The 23,357-nt window shown below is 39.3% G+C and overlaps 1 protein-coding gene across 2 annotated transcripts in view; it reads right to left on the reverse strand.

Annotated features, from left to right (window-relative positions):
• The window catches only part of sorl1 (sortilin-related receptor, L(DLR class) A repeats containing), a 258,600-nt gene that overhangs the window by 67,356 nt on the left and 167,887 nt on the right, over positions 1-23,357 (reverse strand). For both annotated transcript variants that reach the window (XM_063038299.1, XM_063038298.1), the window contains exons 27-34: positions 22,665-22,775; positions 21,729-21,860; positions 15,767-15,898; positions 14,069-14,203; positions 13,121-13,279; positions 10,540-10,695; positions 9,726-9,854; positions 3,669-3,792 (exon numbers count right to left, since the gene is read on the reverse strand). In XM_063038299.1, coding sequence (XP_062894369.1) covers positions 3,669-3,792; positions 9,726-9,854; positions 10,540-10,695; positions 13,121-13,279; positions 14,069-14,203; positions 15,767-15,898; positions 21,729-21,860; positions 22,665-22,775 — 1,078 coding nt within the window. The remainder of the gene's footprint in view (positions 1-3,668; positions 3,793-9,725; positions 9,855-10,539; positions 10,696-13,120; positions 13,280-14,068; positions 14,204-15,766; positions 15,899-21,728; positions 21,861-22,664; positions 22,776-23,357) is intronic.

A 23,357-nucleotide genomic window follows, 5' to 3' on the forward strand; every position in this document is an offset into this window, starting at 1 on the left:
GCTCTTTGACATCCTGAAAGGTTATCAAAAATTCAAGTCTTTTTCTTTCAATGTCCTCATAGTAATACCGTTTAAATGCAAACTCAGTACATGCCATACATACCATGGATCTAAAATTGTACCATATTGCTCCACAACACTGCAAAGAGTTGCAGTATATAACACAAACCTGGCAGCCAGGCAAAATCCTTTTAGAATCTTTTTTTCTTTAATCTTACCACATTTATAAAGAATGAGGCAGTATTGACACTCAAAGTACTTGAAATAATCCATTCTGCCCACTACAAGTGCTCCAAGTATTGCCAAGTGCAAAAAACAACTTGTTTTTTTTTAAACCCCTCTCAGCCATACACATGACATGTTCTGCAGCTGAGACATTTATCTAAAATGCAAAACAAAATGTCCAGTTATCCATGGGATATAAAATTTAGTCAGTTGTTTTTCTGCAACTGTGAACAAAGGCCATGACAATAAATAATTATAAGGATTGTCATTATTTGATATCACTGAGTATCCATATTATATTGGAAAACCAATCAAAAGTAGATACAGTGGATTCCAGTTAATTAGGACACATCAAGACCAGTGGATATTGGCAGCTGCCCCAATTAGCCAAAGGTTTGTGGAAATAGTTAAAAAGGTATTATAAAATTACTGTTTCATTGAACAAATTATGTATTTATATGGAATTAATACTACAAAAATGTATTTGTTCCTAATAATTATCGACAGTGGAATTCAATTCAGTGTACATTGCCATGTTCTTTTGATTGACTGTAAAAGAAAACAAAAATCAGCGCAGACACCTAGTGCAGATAATGGACTGCCTTCATTGCCTTCCCACATGATGTAGTGTCGCAATCCAGCTATAAATTTTCTGACATCTTGTGTAATCAAGTTCAGATGTGTCAATTTCATCACCTTCTTCATCTTCACATTTCCCACCTTTGTGTTTTGATAGAATACTTTCCATGATTGCATTCTCCAAATCTTCATTTTCATTGTGACATTCAAGATTTCAGAAAGGGAAAGACAAGGGAACACCCATCAGTCCTCAGAGGGATGAAAAGTGGAAAGAGCAATTTCAAGTTCCTGGGTGTCAACATCTCTGAGGATTTATCCATGGCCCACATAAAGGTGCAGCTACTAAGAAGGGCATTAGGAGTTTGAGGAGATTTGGTACATCAAAGATATTAAGACACTTGCAACTTTCTACAGATGTACCATGAAGAGTACTCTAGCTCTTCAAAGATGCTGCAAAAAGTTGTGAATTCAGTGAGCTCCATCAAGGGCACTAGCCTCCAGAGCATCCAGGACATCTTCAAGGAGCGATGCCCTCTTCACAATGCTACCATCAGAGAGAAGGTATAGGAACAGCTTCTTCCCCTCTGCCATCAGATTTCTGAATGGATAATGAACCCATGAACAGTACCTCACTACTTTCTTTTGGACTAATTCTGTTTAGTATATTTAAATATACTTGTTGTAATTCAGTTTTTATTGTTATGAATTGGAATGTACTGCTGCCACATAACAAATTTCACAACATATGCCGGTGATATTAAACCCAATTCTGATTCTGACATTCAAATTCTGCAGAGTTCCCAACTTGAAGCAGTGAAATCATTTCATTTTCACTCCCAGCTGTTTCTGGCATCTCCAACCCTGAATACTTGAAACCAGAATAGCACGAAAGCTACATGCAATTGTAGATTTCAGCACTCCAGTTATCCCTAGTTTTTCAGCTAGTGTCAAATATTTTTTGTGGCATCTTGGCAAGGGTACGAAAATTTTAAAGTCAAAATAAAAAAAAATCAAAAGTCTGTTTTTGAATCAGTGTCCATTGGTCCAATGGATAACATAATAAGCACATGCAACTAACGCTACTTAAAATCTGTTTGCTTTAAGCATGGTGCTTTAAGCATGGTGTAGTGTCTAAATGCCACACAAGTACATATGACTTAGAAACTGCTTGGCAACAGTCTCCTGTCCCAATTAAGCAGTATAGTGCCCCAAATAAACAAAGGGAATCCCAGCTATTTCCTTGATAAGTTTTTGTTCTTTAAGAGTATCCCAACAAATGGCCGCCCCAATTAACGGATGGCACAATTGACCGGAATCCACTGTATATATCAGACCAAAAATGACCACAGAACCGCCAAGAAACCATTAAGGCACTAACCAATATCGATGTTAACAAGTTTGTAAGCATATTAAATATTCACAAATGCTAGCTCAATTTCCCAAACCACCTGATATTACCTATACAACATTGCACAGATTTTTCTAGAAGTATTAATAAATCTAACAATTAACAACTCTGTATGATGAAAAGCATTACAGAAAAAAATTACATGCTTGTAATAAAGACGATTAAAAAAACCTGCTTTCATCGGAACAAATAAATATCATGTTTAAAAGAAAATCCCAGAACCATGGCATCAGCCCTCATTAAAACTTTTTTCTCACTGGTTAATAGTAACTCATTTGGAGAGGTAAAAGCAAATTACAAATTAAAATGAAAATAAAATTAATACAGCCAGATCTTAAATACATCTAATAATATGCACAACTGAAGTTGCTAAGAATAGCAGCCATTTTGTGTTTAATATTCTCACTAAACAGCAATAAATCTTTTCTAGCTCTGCTGGTTGAAACTAAAATGTTAGCTAGAATAAATGCCATAGATTCATCACAATAGAGATAAACCATCAGAACTGGTTATCTGCCAGAGTTAACGACTCATCTAATTAGCTATCAAAGACACAAACAAAAGGAAAGCTTACAATGCATCTTTTACAATGGGAAGCATGCGCCATCTGGCCTAGCAAAGTGCGACTTGGGGGAATGAAAAAAATAACCTGAACCCTAATCTCCCCATCCTTCAATCCAGAAATAAAGCATCTTTTAAGCACTTATGATAGTTTAAATACGAGGATAAAAATGTTCAGATGAAGAATTTTACCAGAAATAAGGAAAACTCATAAAATCATATGTAAAATTGCAAGACTGAAATCAACAAGGACATGAGTAGAAGGCGAGCGGGTGTTCAGCGCCATCTGCCTGCGTTTGACTGGACTCCCTCACCCTCTCGCTTGCTGCTGCCAGAAGATGATGCAGGAGTTTTGGGACTTGGGGGTTTGATTGGCACAGTTTGTGGAGGAGATTCATTTTTAAGAGGACTCTGCAGCTCTTGTTACGTTTCTGACTACTTTTTTTCTAAATTGCTATTTTGCGCAACTTTGGGGCACTTAAGTCGCGGACAGGCTCTGCGGCTTGCAGTCAATGAATGACACATCACCAAATTGAACTGAACTAAACCGAACATTCCTAGATTGTTTCAAGGACTCTGCAGTTTGATGTTTAATACTCTGTGCGCTATTCGCTTTTTTTTTTGCTGTTTGCGCAAATTATTCTTTTGTTTTGCGCTAGGGTGTTTGATTTTTTTTGAACGGGTTCCATGGAGTTTCATGGCTAGGTGCAGGAAAACAAATCTCAGGGTTGTATATTGCATACATACTTTGAATCTTTGAAAATCATTAGTTGGGGCTCAAACACAAACTAGAAAGTTACAAAAATAATTGAGAACTGAATGATAAGCCAGAACTTTCAATTTTATTTAATAACACTGGGAAAGAAAGCAAGCATTTATAAAACAGGATTGATACCTGTAGGATACAATGTAGACACATGCTGGTCTTATATTCTCTGGCTTGTTCCACGTTAAAGACACTGCACCACTGAAATCAGCTGACCAATGAAGATAACGTATTTGATACACTGTAGTGTCACCTTAAAAAATAAAAATGTTCATTTTGTTGCACACTCAAACAGAATGATGTTAATGGCTGCACCTTCTTTGTACTGGGATTTAAATAAGAAAAAATATTAATATAATCCTTTTACAAAGACAAAATTCATAAACGCCGAACATCCGAAACCCAAACAGAAAATGGTGCAAATACTCAACAGGTCAGACCCCATCTATGAGAAGTGAAACTATGTCGTCATTTCTTTTCAATAATTAAGAGTTTTAATCATGTACTTAGGCAGGACAAAGCCCAGAATGATACATATCTGTATGGTGAAAGCTGGTGTGATAAAATGACAAAAATAATATTGGTCAACAGAGGGTGGTGATCCTTTTGGAAATTTGATGAAAAACTGTGCCATGCAGCCAATTGCTTCTTAATAATTACACTCAATCTCATCACACAGTCATGAACAGGCTACATCAGGTTCAGGGGCATTGCCACTTCAAAGAGAGGAACAAGTTACACAACAAAGTACAATGTCAATAAGTAGTGCATTCACTGCATAAACAATATTTTCATTTGCCTTGAGAATGTCATAGTGCTGACATAACACCATACTTCAATTGTCTCATCCGCAGGCATGCAAATAGCAAAATTGCTCAACAACTAGAATCCAGAAGTTTGGATTAATAATTTGGGAGAGAGTAGCTCAAATCCCACCATGGCACCTGGGAACAAAAAACATCACACCTGCAAGAAGTGAATCCAGCTGCAGCTTCTAACAATTTGTGTTAAGGACCTGGAGCTGGAACTGGATAAACTCCAGATCATTCAGGAGGCTGAGTGGGGTGGGGTTATAGATAGGATATATAGAGAGGTAGTTACACCCAAGATACAGGACACAGGAAACTGGGTGGCAGTCAGGAAGGAGGAAGGGGTTAAGGAGCTTGTGTAGAGTACCCCTATGGCCATCCCCCTCAACAACAGGTATACCACTTTGGATACTGTTGGGGTGGGGGGAGAAAAGAGGGGGAGTGACCGAGCAGAGGAAAGCCATAGTGGTCAGGTCTCTAGCACTGAGCCTGGCTCTGTGACTCAGAAGGAAAAGGTGGGGGGGGGGGGGGGAGGAGAAGAGAAGAGGCAACATGTGGTGGTAGGAAATTTGTTAGGGGAACAGAGAGGAGGTCCTGTGGACGACAACGAGATTCCCAGATGGCATGTTGTCTCCTGGATGCCAAGGTCCAGGACATCTCCAATTGAGTCCTCAGCATTCTTAAGCGGGAGAGTGAGCAGCCAGAGGTAGTGGTCCATGTAGGTACCAATGACATGGATAAGAAGAACAACAAGGTTCTGCAAAGTGAGTTCAGGGAGTTTGGTGCGAGGTTAAAGGGCAACATCTCAGGATTGCTACCATGCCACGTGCTAGTGAGGACAGAAATCAGAAGATTATACAGTTTAGTATGTGGCTAAGGAGATTGTGTAGGAGGGAGGGCATCAGATATTTGGATCAATGGGCTCTCTTCCAGGGAAGGTGGGACTTGTACAGAAGAGACAGCTTGCACCAAAACTGGAGGGGGACTTAGTTCCCAGCGGGAAGATTTGCTAGTGCTGCACGGTGGGGCTTAAACTAGAGTTACAGGGAAATGGGAACCAGAATGTCAGAGAAGATAGTGGAGAGGCTGTGGAGACAGATGTTAAGACCTCAGACAAAGTCAGGAATCAAGACATCGAGCATGTTGTGACTAATGTCCTAAGCTGTATATATTTCAATGCAAGAAATATCATAAGAAAGGCAGATAAGCTCAGGGCATGGATCAACACCTGGATTTATGATATTGTAGCTATTAGTGAGACTTGGCTGCAGGAGGGGCAGGAGTGACAGTTCAATATTCCGCGATTCCCTTATTTTAGATGCAACAGAGTGGGAGGGATTAAAGGAGGAGGGGCAGCATTACTGTCAGGAAAAATGTCACGGCAGTGCTCAGCCAGGACAGAATGGTAACTTGTCCAATGAATTGTTATGGGTAGAACTGAGAAATAAGAAAGGCATGACCATGTTAATGGGGCTATATTATAGACCACACAACAACCCTAGGAATGTAGAGGAACAAACTTGTAAAAAGATCAGACTGTTGCAAGAGTAATTGATTGTTACAAGGTTGTTATAGTAGCTGATTTAACTTTCCACATATTGACTGGGACTCCCATACTGTGAAATGACTATATGGGACAGAGTTTGTCAAATGTGTTCAGGAAAAGTTCCCTTCATCAGTATATAGAAATCCCAACAAGAGAGCACCTGGAGGAAACCCACTTGACCATGGGAAGAATGTATAAACTCCTTACAGACAGTGGCAGGAATTGAACCTGGGTCCTTGGTACTGGAAAGCGCTGTACTAATCACTACACTATGCGCTGGGGTCGATATTAAATGGATTTTTTTATATCTGTACTTACACAGGAGACAGACACAGGGTCTATAGAAGTGAGGCAAAACAGCATTGATTTCATGGACTCTATACAGATTACAGAAGAGGAGATGATTGCTGTCTTGAGGCAAGTTAGGGTGGATAAATCGTCAAAGCCTGACAAGGTGTTCAATTGGACCCTGTGGTGGGGCAAGTGCAGGAATTGCAGGGGACCTAGAATCCTTAGCAACAAGTGAGGTATTGGAGGATCGCTAATGCTGTTCTGCTGTTTATGAAAGGCTTTAAAAGTAAGCCAGGATATTATAGGCTGGTGAGCCTCTCATCCATAGTGGGAAAGCTATTGGAAGATATTCTGAGGTACCAGATATGAGTATTTAGATAAACAGGGATTGATTAGGAATAATCAGCATGGCTTCATGTGTGGTAGATCGTGTCTAACCAATCTTAGAGTTGTTTTTTTTTGAGGAAATTACCAGGAGGGCTGATGAAGGCACAGCAATGAATGTCCTATATAGACTTAGCAAGGCATTTGACAAGGTCCCGCATTGGAGGTTAGTCAAGAAGGTTCAGTCGCTTGGCATTTAAGAGGAGGTAGTAAATTGGATTAGACATCGGCTTTGAGGGAGAAGCCAGACTATGGTAACGGATGGTTGCCCCTCTAACTGGAGGCCTGGGATTGGTGCATGGTCCATTGCTGCTTCTCATCTATATCAATGGTATGGATAACAGTGTGGTTAAATGGATCAGCAATATGCAGACAACACTAAGATTGGAGGTGTAGTGGACAACAAGGAAGACTATCAGAGCTTGCAGCAAGATCTGGAAAAATGGCTGGAGAATGGCACATGGAATTTAATGCAGACAAGTGTGAGGCTTTGCACTTTAGTAGGACAAACCAGGGTAGGTCCTAATCAGTTAACTGTAGGACACTGAGGGGTGATCCAGAATAAAGGAATCTGGGAAAACAGGTCCATAATACATTGAGAATGGTGTCACAGGTAGATGGAGTCAAAAAGAAAGCTTTTGGCACGTTGGCCTTCATAAATCAAAGTTATGAGTACAGTAGTTGGGATGTTATGTTGAAGTTGTATATGACATTGGTGAAGCCTAATTTGGAGTATCGCGTGCAGTTTTGGTCACCTACCTACAGGAAAGATGTAAATAAGGTTGGAAGAATACAGAGAAAATTTACAAGTATGTTGCCAGGACTGGAGGACCCGAATTATAAGGAAAGACTGAATAGGTTAGGACATTAATCCTGGGAATGTAGAAGATTGAGGGGAGATTTGATAGAGGTATACAAAATTATGAGGGGTATAGATAGGGCAAATGCAAGCAGGTTTTTTCCACTGTATTTAGGTGGGACTATAACTCAAGGTCATGGGTTAAGAGTGAAAAGTGAAATATTTAAGGGGAACATGAGGGTAAACTTCTTTACTCAACGAGGGCCGAGAGTGTGTGGAACAAGCTGCCAGCAGAAATGGTGCATGCATACTCGATTTCAATGTTTTAGAGAAGTCTGGATAGGTACATAGATGGCAAGGGTCAATGGGAGTAGGCAGTTTAACTGGTTTGGCACGGATTAAATAGGCTGAAGGGCCTGTTTTTGTGCTGTTCATTTCTATGACTATGACAATGTCACTTTTGAAATTACTACTGGATTGCTATTAGAAAAAAGCTCTTCAGGAAATGTAATCTGTAGTCTGTAGGATACCAGACCCATATAATAAATTTACTTAACCTCCCTGAGCAATGATTTCAGTGTACAATAAATACCAGACAATGTTTACACACCGCATGAATACAAGAAAAAAAACTCAATATGCTGTACAAGAATTTGGTTGAAACGGTATCTGAACAAAGTATTCTACTATTAATATTGAAAAACATCAGCTAATTTTAGGAATGGAGAACTATTTTGTAAATTTTGTTGGTTCTGTATTTCTCCTTAATGCATCAAATTGAAAATCATTAAAGAACCATGTAAAGTCAAGCAATTCCAGTTGGAATAGTGAATTCAATGTCAAAACAATAGTGAAATAGGGAGAACCAGAATGACTAGATTGCACAAGAAGAGAGTGACAATTATTTTTCTTACTAAACTGAAAATAATGAAATCAACAAGAATGAGACTTCACAGTTGTTGAGGTTAATATTCAGATCTGAATTTGTTTGACACTAATTAAATAATCATGGAGCCAAAGGGGGACTTGGTTAAAATGATAGCTGAGTTCTTCAGGCAAGTTTAGTGTGTATCCATACCACAAGTATCAGACTGTCACAACACTTGTTGCACTTGAATGTGAATTAGGTGCTGAGATTTTTTTTAAAGCAGTAGTGCTGCAGACAACTCATTGGTAGTATACTTTCAATTTGCGATTTATTTCTCCACAATACATTCTTGTCCAAATAATGTATTTTTTTTCCAATAGCACGATACCCATTAACATGGAATCAAGTCAAATTAAATATTTCAAATTGATCTTTTTCTCAATCTTTCATGTAACAATTCTAATTAAATGGACACAATGTTCACTTTCTTCCATTTCATTATCTCAGTATCTAGTCATTTCCCCTTACTTTGCACATCAGATTTGACTTTGAATTTCACCTCCATCACTATTTCTCCATTTCTATACCTTTTTACTTAAGGAGCTAGGTTATTGATCTATTCATTGAAATTCTTAATATGCTGTTCCCTTTCCCAGTTGTTCACGCTTACTAACACAAGGGGAAAATAGCTCAGAAAATTGAGGCCGTATGTTGTGAAGGATACAGTCCTGGCAAGATCTTGTCAGTTGCACATTTTGCACTACCGAATCAGCTACAGAAGAAACTGATGGCGCAAATATAAAAAAAGAGACGCTGAAACATTCACATAGGCAAAAAAAAAATCTTAAGTGACATCTATTGAACAACTTTACGATCCTTTAAAAACAAGATACCAACACTTAATCTACATACTGCAATCATAAAATTGGTGCAAAGCACTTTTGGACAGGGAAAGCAAGGTCTGTATAGGAAGCAGCAGGAGTTCTAGTCCCAGATATATCAGGACTTAAAGCCAGGCCTGGATCTGGATTAACAATGCAATTTTTCAGCATCGAAGCTGATGCCTTGTTTTGCACTTAAGGGCAAATAAAGGTTTAACATGCTTTATCATCCTGACTCGTTAGCCAACAATGGACAACATGGGTCTCTCATAATATCGTAATGTTATACTTGAAATCAAAGAGTAAAGATTCTGTTCCAGAGCTGGACATCATGCTGTGATGGAAATATTTATAATCCCCAACTGTATAAAGACAAAAAAATAAATAAGGAAAACAAGCTTCTTTCAGAGTTGTACTGTCACAAAAAAAAGAAAAATATTTTGATTAAATTTGAATTTAATTTTCTTTATCCCAATAACACCACTACAAACTAAAGTTGCTAAATCTTACAGAGTTGGTTTCAACTCCTTACTCAAATAACTTTAAAACACCAGTTACTTCAAGTTAGACGCTGCTTGGCAACCTTAATATTTACACCTGCGACTTACTTGAGCAGTTCTTCTCATCACTGTTATCAGCGCAGTCCAGAAATCCATCACATTGTTCCAGTGGGCTTACACATGTCTCGCCATTGTCACATACAGTTCCATTTGAGCAAAGCAATGGAGCATGGGTAGCTGAAAATTAGATTGTTGCAATGAAGTGCCAGATTTTAAACAACTCAAGAGTTAATCACAATGAAACAATATGTTCAGCAGGGCAATATGCATGTTAAAGATAAAACACTACCATTTCAAGCAAAGACCTTCAGCATACTGCACGTATTGATCGATGGGCTTATGTCCAGTTTTCTAAGACGTCTTTTTAAATTTGGAACTCTCTCATCTCAGTGAGGTGACTAAGTGTATCAACATTTGAAGAAAGTCTGGTCTTAAGGTTATTATGCTGTTTTTGCCAATACTATAAATAGCTTCATAACTAAGAGTACAAACAGCTAATTTATTCACATGTCACAGTAGGATGGCCATAAGTTGTAGTCAATTTTAAATATTCTCACTCACTACCTTTTCTTTTTCCCTCTTTTTTTCTTTAATGCACACCTATTCCCACAAGTTGATGGCAAAATAAATGCATAGAGATAATACATCCAAAGGGGTTGGTTATTACAAGCAACTATATCTCTCTCTCTACCACAAATGAGGACTGGTAATGGACAACTGAATGTAACTAGTTAGAAAAAACTGTCCTTGAATCAGTGCATTTAAGTCACTCCCTACTTCTGGTATAAAATCTTAAGAATTCTCTTAATTTGTTAATTAATTCAACAGATTCAGTTGCAAGTTGTTCAGCAAATGTACTTACGGCAGTGGCGTTCATCTGATCCATCACGACAATCTCGGTGACCATCGCACTGCTTCCAGTTGGGAATGCAGTTATGGCCTCGGGCACAAGAAAATTCTGTGATACTACATCTTCCAGGAGGCCGTGCCGTAGTGGTAGAAACAGTTGTTCTGTTTGCTGCCGATATAAAATGCATTACATGACCCCCAAGATTTTGAATGCTCAATGGATTAAGAGTTTTCAAAAATCAATTCTGATTGCACTAAACAAAAAAAATTAACACAAAAGCATCCCAAATAAACTTAATAAATCAAATTAATGTGGACAAAGATAACAGAGATCAGTAATGAGAAATTAAAGTTTCCAAAGCAGGCAACAAGACAAACAAGTTCGAGTTACGTAGTATCATTTCTATGTGGTGCTGTGTTGGGGCAATGGCATTAACATGGGTAATGCCAACAGGTTCAATAAACTCATGAGAAAGGTTGGTTCTGTTACATGAGCCAAACTATACACACTAAAGGCTGTGGTAGAACAAAGTGGAAAATCCTGGTAATTCTGGACAAGGTTTCCCACCCTCTGCATGCCACCTTGGCTGAACAGAGGAGCACTTTTAGTAATAGACTAAGACAACCACGCTGCTCTTAAGAGCGGTATACGAGGTCATTCTTACCTTCAGCCATTAGGCTCTATAATGGGTCAACCTATAGCTGGGGAAGTGATGATCCCCTACTGTTAGACTGTTTGAGGTAACTTTTTTTTTTAATTCTCTTTTCTTCTAATATTTGTATATCTGTGCACTTATAATGCTGTAACACTGTAATTTCCTTTGGGATCAATAAAGTATCTATGTATCTAACCAAATATAATGCTTCCTCAAACATGTCATAGCCTTGGTCAGGAAGAAGAAAATCATATTTTATCTTCGCAGTGAAAATTATAGGTTTTATGCAGCAACAACTGACTCGAAAATGAACATTTCATACTCAATGAGAACATTACACAAAGGATGGGGAGGCTTTGGGGAGTGCAAAGAAGGTTCACCAGGATGTTGCCTGGATTAGAGTATTGGTATAAGGAGAGGTTGAACAAATTTGGATTGTTTATTCTGAAGCATCGCAGGCTGAAGGGTGACCTGATACGAGCATATCAAATTATGAGATGCATAGGGGGTAAACAGTCCCCCCCCCACCCCCAGGAAAAACTAACAGGGATAACTTTATGGTGATAGGATCAAAGTTTAAAGGAAATAGATGGGACACATTAAAAAAAATGCCTGGAATGCACTACCAGGTGAAGTGTGGTAGCAGATACCGCAGTGACTTTTAAGAGACATTTTGCATTTAGACAGTCAGGGAATGAAGGGATATAGACCATGTGCAAACTCTGAACTGGCATCATGGTCAGCAGGAACATCGCATCCTGTAGAGCCAACATCTGCATTGTACTGTTGTATTACAATGCAAAGTTCATCTGGGACTAACCAGATGATAATACAGAAATACAGGTATTTGATGGGAGAGGCAATCTTAGCCATGCAAGATCCAAACTGGATAAAACAGTGCAATATGTGAAACAACTTTCAGTTCCTCAAATTTTAATTGCTCCCCACATATTCAGTTTTAGGTCAGCTGACCCATTTGCTGATTATGAACTAAATCAAAGTTCAATGGACAACTGTTCTAGAATCACAACTGCTCAGTTAAAGATGATCATCACTGAAGCCAATGTAACAGGGTAGCAAAACTCACTATTGTAAACTATGGACAATCAATAGCAGAGGAATTGTCTATAAACTAAGAGGATCTTGAACTGCTTTCAAGATGGCTCCTTACTACAAGTAGGTCATAGTTCACAGCCTATCAAAGTATTTAAAAACTCAATGATATTCAGGGAAATTCTATTATTAAAATAATAAAATAAAAAATGTAATTTAAAAACATTGATATATTAACAATTAATACACCAAGTTTTATCCGCAAGGTCATTAACCCCATTTCCATGTTAGTCTCCTCACACAGAAGACCAAGGGCCAGGTGCATAGTACATCTAGACTCTCTCTTCAAGTTACTATCCTAGCATAGGGTTTTGGCAAAACTTGATGAGTGAATAGTCAAATTCAGCAAATGTTCCATAATACGCCATTAAATCAACAGCAGCAAAAAAACACTACTCTAGAAAATCATGGCTTTTGATATTTCAATTGCAGTGGCCAGTAATGGCACCAACTAGAAATATATTCAAGAGATTTATTATAAAACATACATGCAAACAATTACTAGAGAATCACCAGCTGCAAAATTTATACATGTTGGAAATTCCAGGAATCAATGCAGCAAGAACTTTGAAGTAAATAAATGCAGCCTTTGTTCAATAAGCCCCAGCTATGGTCTGCAATAAGGTGTGATAAATTTAAGTTTTAGCAGTGCAATATTTAATGATGAAATAAATTTCTGTTTTACTCACTGATTGTGACAAACACTTAAAAAAAATCAGACTTTAAACAAGAAAGGTGCATAAAGAAACCCCAATATTTTGCAACATATATTATGTTCAATGAAGCCAAGATCTCAGTTTATGTACAGCCATCATGTGTTCTTACCTGAAATAGATGGGCAACCTTCCTCATCAGAACCATCTCCACAATCTTCGTAATCATCACATACCCAATGGTTTACAATGCATCCCCCAGAATTGCATCTGAAATGGTTGGGGCCACAACTCAAAGGAACTTCAGTAGTGTGTGGAACAGGAATTGAACCTAAAATAGATGCAAAGACTCATGTTCTTTGGCTAATTTAAGTAGTAATTTTAGGAGCCAGAACTAAATTAGTAGACACGATCTTTCACATCTAAAACTATCTGTTTTTTCTGCAAATTCTGCTTTCTCAATGCAAACTTGAGCAGGAAATATCAACAAGCACCAGTACCATACAAAGAGTGCTGCATTGTCATGTTAAACACAGAATAAGCCCAAAGAGACATGCAAGCATCCAATGAAACTGGAATCACATCTGACTAAAACTTCACCTGGCCACAAGGTTGTTTGCTACCAACTGGACTTCAATATGGCTGTCAAAGATATGAAAGGTACCACATAAATACAAGCTTGTTCTTTAACAATAATAATGTTTTCATATTTGAAATTTGTTTCAATGTTCTATTCTACATCTTTGGTCTTTCTCTTTTCACCCCATATAATTATAGTAAATGGAAGTGACTATTTTCACTTCAAAGCCAATTTCCATTACTACACTGTAATTAAATCCTGCTTAAACCAACACCCAGAGTCATACAGTCTGGAAAAAGGGCATTCAGCTCATCACTTCCAAGATATACAGTGGCAACAATCCATATTAATCCCATCTTCCAGTACTTAGTCCAGAGACATCTATGCTTGTGTAATTTAAAGTGCTCAGAGACTTCGTAAATGCAATCAGTGACTGTCAGCCATAATGATGTAGAGACAAGTTACAAGCATTTCCCACCAGTTATTAGTGTATTCCACCCAAACAACAAATCATATTATTGTATTTATTTTGGCTCCTACCAGGGCAGCCATCTTCATCAGACCAGTCTCCACAGTCATTCTCCCCATCACATTTCCACCACATCGGTATACATTTTCCATTCCGGCAACTGAACTGAAAATACTTCATACAAGAAGGTGCCTCAGTAGGATATCCTGCAAAGATTCAAAAACCATATCAATGCCTGGTCACGAGGAAATCTGCAGATGCTGGAAATTCAAACAACACACACAAAAAGTGCTGGTGAAAGCAGCAGGCCAGGCAGCATCTATAGGAAGAGGTACAGTCGACGTTTCGGGCCAAGACCCTTCATCAGGACTAACTGAAAGAAGAGGTAGTAAGAGATTTGAAAGTGTGAGGGGAGGGGAGATCCGAAATGATAGAGGAAGGCTGGAGGGGAGATCCGAAATGATAGAGGAAGGCTGGAGGGGAGGGGTACATCTAAGAGCTGGAAAGTTGATAGGCAAAAGGGATACCAGGCTGGAGAAGAGAGAGGCTCATGGGACGGGAAGCCTGGGGAGAAAGAGAAGGAGGGAGGGGAGCCCAGAGGGTGGAGAGCAGGCAAGAAGTTATAGTGAGAGTGACAGAGGAAGAAAAAAAGAGAAAGAGAGAGAGAAAAAAGGGGGAAAAATAAAAAAAATGTTAAATAAGGGATGGGGTGTGAAGGGGAGGCGGGGCATTAACGGAAGTTAGAGAAGTCAATATTCATGCCATCAGGTTGGAGGCTACCCAGTCGGAATATAAGGTGTTGTTTCCGTCTGGGTAGCCTCAAACCTGATGGCATGAATATTGACTTCTCTAACTTCCGTTAATGTCCCTCCTCCCCTTAACACCCGATCCCTTATTTAATGTATCTTTTATTTTCTCCCCCCTTTTTTTCCTCTCTCTTTTCTCCCTGTCTCTCTCACTATAACTCCTTGCCTGCTCTCCACCCGCTGGGCTCCCCTCCCCCCTTCTCTTTCTCCCCAGGCTTCCCGTCCCTTGATCCTCTCTCTTCTCCAGCCTGGTATCCCTTTTGCCTATCAACTGTCCAGCTCTTAGCTCCATCCCTCCCCTCCAGCCTTCTCCTATCATTTCAGATCTCTCCCCCCCACCACACTTTCAAATCTCTTACTATCTCTTCTTTCAGTTAGTCCTGAGGAAGGGTCTTGACCCGAAATGTCGACTGTACCTCTTCCTAGAGATGCTGCCTGGCCTGCTGCATTCACCAGCATTTTTTGAGTGTGTTGTTTCAATGCCTGGTAAGGATTTTTGTTTAAAAACGTCTAGCAACCTGATTGCTTAAAAAATACAGAAAATTAAAGTAATTTACACTGTATAATGTTATCATTTATGGGATGGGTATTCACCAGCAGTGCATTTGCTGTCTAACCTTAATTGCCCAATCTCAGCAGTCAGATTGGTATGTCTGGAGCAGCACATAGGTCAGATTAGGCAAGAAATCATAGACTTCCTTCCCCAAAAGGACATTAGTGAACCATGTCAGTTTTGAAACAAATCTACCAGTTTAATGCCAGTGTTCTTAGCCTTTAAAAGAAATCATTACATATTATTTTAAATCAAATTCATTAAGTCCCGAGTGAGATTCAAAGCCATTTTTCTAGATCAATAGGTAAATCTAAACAACTGAAGTTTAAAGAAAATGATGCATTTTATAGAAGGAGAAATTCCATAGAATGATCATTAACCACCAGGCATAGGGAAGACTGTCTACTTACTACAATTTGCTTCATCTGAGTAGTCTCCACAGTCATCCACCCCATCACACTTCCACTCCATGCTAATGCATACTCCATTCGAGCATTTGAAACTGAAGGGCTCACAGGTTCGACTGAACTCATCTGTCTGGGCTACAAAGTAAAAATATCAATAGAAAGTGTTAATATTCTCACTTAATATCAATCTGGCAATTTACAAGCAAGGCAACCTAACTGAGTGACATACATTACACCTCAAAAAAAAACACAACAAAATTTTAATACTGAGTGCTTGCAGACACCATCTCAAAAGTTTGAGTCCACTCCTGCATTTCTCACCTGTATCATTTTATCCAGAAATTCTGCTTATATTCAATATTAGATCATTAACAATTCACATATGTTAGTTATTTAATTTTAAAGTGATTGTTATGGACGTAGGTTTTGAAAAATCTATTTACTGTATATACAGATATTTTTCATTTCTGGAAAATGTCCAAAAACTAAATTTCCTCACACCTTTAGATCTGCTGTTATAACCTGCTTGTTCATAAACTATACAGGTTTCCCCCGCCATCCGAAGGTAGAACGTTCCTATGAAACAGTTCGTAAGCCGAAATGTCGTAAAGTGAAGAAGCAATTACCATTTATTTAGATGGGAAAATTTTGTGAGCGTTTGCAAACCCAAAAATAACCTACCAAATCATGCCAAATAACACATAAAACCTAAAGTAACAGTAACATATAGTAAAAGCAGGAATGATATGATAAATACACAGCCTATATTAGGTAGAGATACCTTTCCACAATCATTACTGCACTGTTCTCCATAGCGAAAATCTCACGCAAGCGCCGTTGGCAGAAAATCTCACGCAAGCGCTGTTGGCAAAAACACGGCACAAGTGCTCTCCAGTAACCTTTAAGCTATGAAGCTGCCAAATCATACCAAATAACACGTAAAAATACACAGCTGCTATAAAGTAGACATAATGTATGTACAGTGTAGTATCACTTACCGGAATCGGGACAGCGCCGAGCACACTGTTAGGCTGAGTCGTCGCAGGTTTGGGTGGTGCAGTGGCCCCCACCCTCCGGGCCACCAACCGATACCGATCCACGAAGCATGCAGGGGTACAGGGTTGCCAGGAGGCACACAGAACATCTTTAAGAAAAAAGCCGAAACAAACATGCTAATTAATTAGGTGCCGGGCGGCACCTAATTAATTAGCATGTTTGTTTTGGCTTTTTTCTTAAAGATGTGCTGTGTGCCTCCCGGTTACCGCTGCATTCTCCGCGAATCGGTATCTGTCCGTGGCCTGGGTGTTGGGGTGGTGGGACACTGGGGTGTCAGCTTGTCATCGTCTGTTTCCAATAGAGCAGGCAGGTCATCTTCTATCTCTGCCTGCCTCCATGTGGAAGGTTGAGGTTCGTCATCTGCTGTGGCTGATGTGGAAGGCTTGCTTGACTGCTGAGCCTCGCACATTTTTCTATCACACAGTTCTTTGTAAGCACTCAAACCACCCTGCAAATATCCCCTAAACCCACGTACTCTTTCAAAATTAAAGTCGTACTTTATCATTGCAGCGAAAATCTCACGCAGTTGCTTCACATTCAGTTCGCTACTGCATTCGGTTTTGATTGTTATCTTTTTTTCTTCCAATTGCATCAGCTCTTCATCTATCAGTTCTTGGTCATGGGATGCCAAAACCTCTTCAACATCATCTTCGTCAGCTTCCACAAGCCAAACTCACTTTGTCCTTACTTCGTTCACCACGATTGAAATGCTTAATTATGTCTAGCTTTACACTAAGTGTAACACCCTTACGAGCTCTTTTAGGCTTTTCCGATACTACAGAACTCATCTCGCTAATGGCTGCTCACAGGTACGTGCTTAACTAATGCCGGCGAGAATGCCGTTCAGAATCCGGGGAGAGCAGCTGCTCGGGGCGTGCGCTGCTTTTTTCGCACGCTGAATTTTTTTCGTAGCAGTGAAAACACCTTCTGTTAGCAAAAACAGGGTACTAATGTAGATCTTTCGTAACAGTGAGGTTTTGTAAAGTGAACGTTCGAAAAGCAGGGGACACCTGTACTATGTGTGAACCTTCAATCATGCTGTAAATATTTAGCTACCTTGATTTTCCTGAGTTTATGATCTTACAAGTATTATATACAATGCATATACCATACACATGTAACCAGTATAGTTGTAAGATTCAGCAAGTAATAGAAATAACTCTCGTTGTTTGTACTTTGGTCCTTATAAAGGGTTTCACCCAAAACATTCACTAGTCTTTTCTTTTAACTGAATAATTCGCTGACAGTAAAAGCCATACTTGCTTACCATGTTCAGGTCCACGCTACTCCATGGAACTTGTCTTGATAAATTGAATAATATTTGGGTAATTAGTCTTAAAATACCACAGCCCACTACTGAAACTGAAAGAAATCTCAAATCTCCCAAGACAACTACCAGCCAACATGTTAAATGTTCCTAACCGGACACTGAAGACAGGCAAGTCCTAGCTAAATAAACAGCAAGCTTTCTAGTGATGAGTAAAGAGCACCCTTGTATCTCAGTAAGCACCTGTGATTTGACAAAGAAACACCAACCTTTAGGTATTGTTCATCTGTGGATAAAATTTAGATTGGAAACTCAGCTTTGCACCAGAGGGAAGAGTGGCCGAAGAGTAACAATGTTCGATAATGGATAAATTTCTGATGATTTTTCAGTATTTAGCTAAGTGGAAGATTCAGTGGATTTCCACATGTAAATAAACACTGATCATCAAGTAACTTATCCATGAGTTTATTTTTAATTATCTATCTTCTGACTTTTCAGAATTAATTAACACTTTAACAGTTATAATTACTGCTGAGAAACCAAGCCTGATCTGGATTAAACTTGCGATTCTGTAATTCTTTTTTCGTTGAGCTATACTGCAAACAGCAGAGAAAAAAAGGATATTTATGTAATGTGAGGTTTGCTATGTATTCTTCAAATTCCCAACACTTGTCAGCATTTTACCAACCATCTTTGTTATTCTGGAACATGCTTAGTTTGAGTTTAATGTTTCTCCTACAGGGATGGTTATAAATTACAAAACAGTTCTGAAAATAACATAGAACAATACACCACAGTACAGGCCCTTCGGCCCACAATGTTGTGCTGACCCTTAAACCCTGCCTCCCATATAAGCCCCCACCTTAAATTCCTCCATATAGCTGTCTAGTAGTCTCTTAAACTTCACTAGTGTATCTGCCTCCACCACTGACTCAGGCAGTGCATTCCACGCACCAACCACTCTCTGAGTGAAAAAACCTTCCTCTAATATCCCCCTTGAACTTCCCACCCCTTACCTTAAAGCCATGTCCTCTTGTATTGAGCAGTGGTGCCCTGGGGAAGAGGCGCTGGCTATCCACTCTATCTCTTCCTCTTATTATCTTGTACACCTCTATCATGTCTTCTCTCATCCTCCTTCTCTCCAAAGAGTAAAGCCCTAGCTCCCTTAATCTCTGATCATAATCCATACTCTCTAAACCACACAGCATCCTGGTAAGTCTCCTCTGTACCCTTTCCAATGCTTCCACATCCTTCCTATAGTGAGGCAACCAGAACTGGACACAGTACTCCAAGTGTGGCCTAACCAGAGTTTTATAGAGATGTATCATTACATCGCGACTCTTAAACTCTATCCCTCGACTTATGAAAGCTAACACCCCATAAGCTTTCTTAACTACCCTATCTACCTGTGAGGCAACTTTCAGGGATCTGTGGACATGTACCCTGAGATCCCTCTGCTCCTCCACACTACCAAGTATCCTGCCATTTACTTTGTATTCTGCCTTGGAGTTTGTCCTTCCAAAGTGTACCACCTCACACTTCTCCGGGTTGAACTCCATCTGCCACTTCTCAGCCCACTTCTGCATCTTATCAATGTCTCTCTGCAATCTTCGACAATCCTCTACACTATCCACAACACCACCAACCTTTGTGTCGTCTGCAAACTTGCCAACCCACCCTTCTACCCCCACATCCAGGTCGTTAATAAAAATCACGAAAAGTAGAGGTCCCAGAACAGATCCTTGTGGGACACCACTAGTCACAACCCTCCAATCCGAATGTACTCCCTCCACCACGACCCTCTGCCTTCTGCAGGCAAGCCAATTCTGAATCCACCTGGCCAAACTTCCCTGGGTCTCATGCCTTCTGACTTTCTGAATAAGCCTACCGTGTGGAACCTTGTCAAATGTCTTACTAAGATCTATGTAGATCACATCCACTGCACTACTCTCATCTATATGCCTGGTCACCTCCTCAAAGAACTCTATCAGACTTGTTAGACATGATCTGCCCTTCACAAAGCCATGCTGACCGTCCCTGATCAGACCGTGATTCTCTAAATGCCCATAGATCCTATCTCTAAGAATCTTTTCCAACAGCTTTCCCATCACAGACGCAAGGCTCACTGGTCTATAATTATCCGGACTATCCCTACTACCTTTTTTGAACAAGGGGACAACATTTGCCTCCCTCCAATCCTCTTGTACAATTCCCGTGGACAACGAGGACATAAAGAGCCTAGCCAGAGGCTCAGCAATCTCTTCCCTTGCCTCGTGGAGCAGCCTAGGGAATATTCCATCAGGCCCCGGGGACTTTTCCGTCCTAATGTTTTTTAACAACTCCAACACCTCTTCTCCCTTAATATCAACATGTTCCAGAACATCAACCTCACTCATATTGTCCTCATCGTCATCAAGTTCCCTCTCATTGGTGAATACCAGAGAGAAGTATTCATTGAGGACCTCGCTCACTTCCACAGCCTCCAGGCACATCTTCCCACCTTTATCTCTAATCGATCCTATCTTCACTCCTGTCAACCTTTTGTTCTTCACATAATTGAAGAATGCCTCAGGGTTTTCCTTTACCATACTCGCCAAGGCCTTCTCATGCCCCCTTCTTGCTCGTCTCAGCCCCTTCTTAAAGCTCCTTTCTTGCTTCCCTATATTCCTCAATAGACCCATCTGATCCTTGCTTCCTACACCTCACATATGCTGCCTTCTTCCACCTGACTAGATTTTCCACCTCACTTGTCACCCATGGTTCCTTCACCCTACCATTCTTTATCTTCCTCACCAGGACAAATTTATCCCTAACATCCTGCAAGAGATCTCTAAACATTGACCACATGTCCATAGTACATTTCCCTGCAAAAGCATCATCCCAATTCACACCCGCAAGTTCTAGCCTTACAGCCTCATGATTTGCCTTCCCCAATTAAAAACTTTCCTGTCCTCTCTGATTCTATACTTTTCCATGATAATGTTAAAGGCCAGGGAGCGGTGGTCACTGTCCCCCAGATGCTCACCCACTGAGAGATCTGTGACCTGACCCGGTTCATTAACTTGCATATTCAGTTTGTTTGGATGCATCTCTCTATGGGAGACATTTTTTTCCTCAATTAATACAGTATATAAAGGGCGAAGAAAATTTCACAGGCCAAAATGTGACAACGGTTACGATCTGGTTTCTTTTTCCTCAGTGAGCAGAAGTATTGACTGGTTTAAAGCCTAATAAATTAAGAATATTCTATCTGATTTCTGCTTAATGCTAATCTCAGCTAAGTCTGCAAGCTAGGTTAAGAATTGATTGAAGTGCCTGCCACTGGATAACAACAGAGCAATAATAGTTAGTCATTTTGTTATGGTTCTTGCTTCTGCTAGTTATTCGATTAACCCTGTTAGGATAGTTCATGATCAGTCTTAAACACAATGTTATCCAAAGTTACAAAAATCAATTGCTACCTGGAAACAAGGCCAACATGTGGAATAGTCATATGCGGGCAGGAAGACCAACTTCTTTTCTCCCAAAAATGTGACCCAATTTGACCATGTGGTAGAACACAAATCCTATTATCAAGTCAGTTTCTACAGATTTTGCTTTAAATGGCTTTAACAAACTATGAAAATAATGAAGAAAACATACTACAATGAGCATAATCTGCATCCTCATCTGAACCATCGTCACATTGTCGGATTCCATCACAGATCATCATTTTCTGCAAGCACTGGTGTCCATCCTTACAGGTGAATTCAAAGTACGGGGAGCACAATGGGCCTGATGAAGTTGATAAAAAATTAACTGTGGTAATATTCAGGTTTAATATTTAAATACAACAGCAACTTTTATTTCTACAGCTTATGCAGATGAAAGTCATTTCAAGCCATTTGCATCAATATCTTACTACTTATGTCTGGGAAAGTGAGAATTACAAATCCTTTGGTTGGAACAACAAATATACATTCTATGAATTTTAAGTCAAGCATTTATATATAACGAGTTAAATTGAATGGAAGGGAGGAGAAACAAAGCAGTAACCAGAGGTTAGAATATAGAAACAATATGTCGGGAAGTAAATCAAGAACTTAATTATATAAAATGTCAATAAAATTCTACATACATACCCTAGTAGGGCATGAAATTCCCTTGGTCAAAAAATACCTGTTAATTACTAACTATAATAATAAAGAAAGATACCACTTCGAACAGATTTTTGAATTGTTTCTACTTGTGCAAGAATAATCAAACAATTTTATCTTTAACCCAACAAAAATGTTCATTCACAATGATGTCTTAAATGTGACTGTATTGATACTGTATAATGTTAGGTAGTGCTCTTCCAGACTATTACATTACAGAGCAAACTGAATTATGCTTGTCTAATTAAAGAATCACAGAATTGTACAGCAATGGAACAGGGAATTATCCACACCAATCAGCAACCATCCTTCTGTATTTATTCCATCATCCAGCACTCAGTCCATGCCAAAGAATCCAAGTGTCCATCTAGCCACTTTTTAAATGTGTTGAAAATATACAGTATATGGTTGAAAGTTTAAAAAAAAATGCAGAAGCACTCACTGCAGTTTTGCTCATCTGATTTGTCCGAACAGTCTGGCACGCCATTGCAACGTTTTGTCATTCCAATACATGTACCATTGTTGCACTTAAATCCTTTACAACCAGCCTTAACTGCACGAAAACATGATTGGAGGAAAAGCAAATGTATTGGAAATAAAACAGCATGCTTGACTTCTAATACATGTACTAAACAGCCCACACCGTTCAGGAATTACGTAGACCTATTCAGTTAACTGACTTGATTTTATTAATGCACCAAGTACTAATAAAGCATTGGCCAAACTGAAAAAGGAAAAACATAGATTATCAAGAACTCAAATCTTTACTGGATACATACAGATGTTAATTAACTTTGTCATCTATTCCAATTCTAACATTGAACAGAGATGCAAAGTAGTTGGCTAAATGAACTGAACCTTAAAACTTAAATCACATATCATTAGAATGACCCAAACGATTTAATCATTATATACTTATAAACATTTTATAGACATACTTATAGACAATTATAAACATTATAGATGGAGTGATCAGCAGCACTGGGGCTCCACAGGGGACTGTCTTGTCTCCTTTTCTCTTCACCATTTACACCTCGGACTTCAACTACTGCACAGAGTCTTGTCATCTTCAGAAGTTTTCGGATGACTCTGCCATAGTTGGATGCATCAGCAAGGGAGATGAGGCAGAGTACAG

This window comes from Mobula hypostoma, chromosome X2 (assembly GCF_963921235.1).
Source record: "Mobula hypostoma chromosome X2, sMobHyp1.1, whole genome shotgun sequence".
NCBI lineage: Eukaryota > Metazoa > Chordata > Chondrichthyes > Myliobatiformes > Myliobatidae > Mobula > Mobula hypostoma.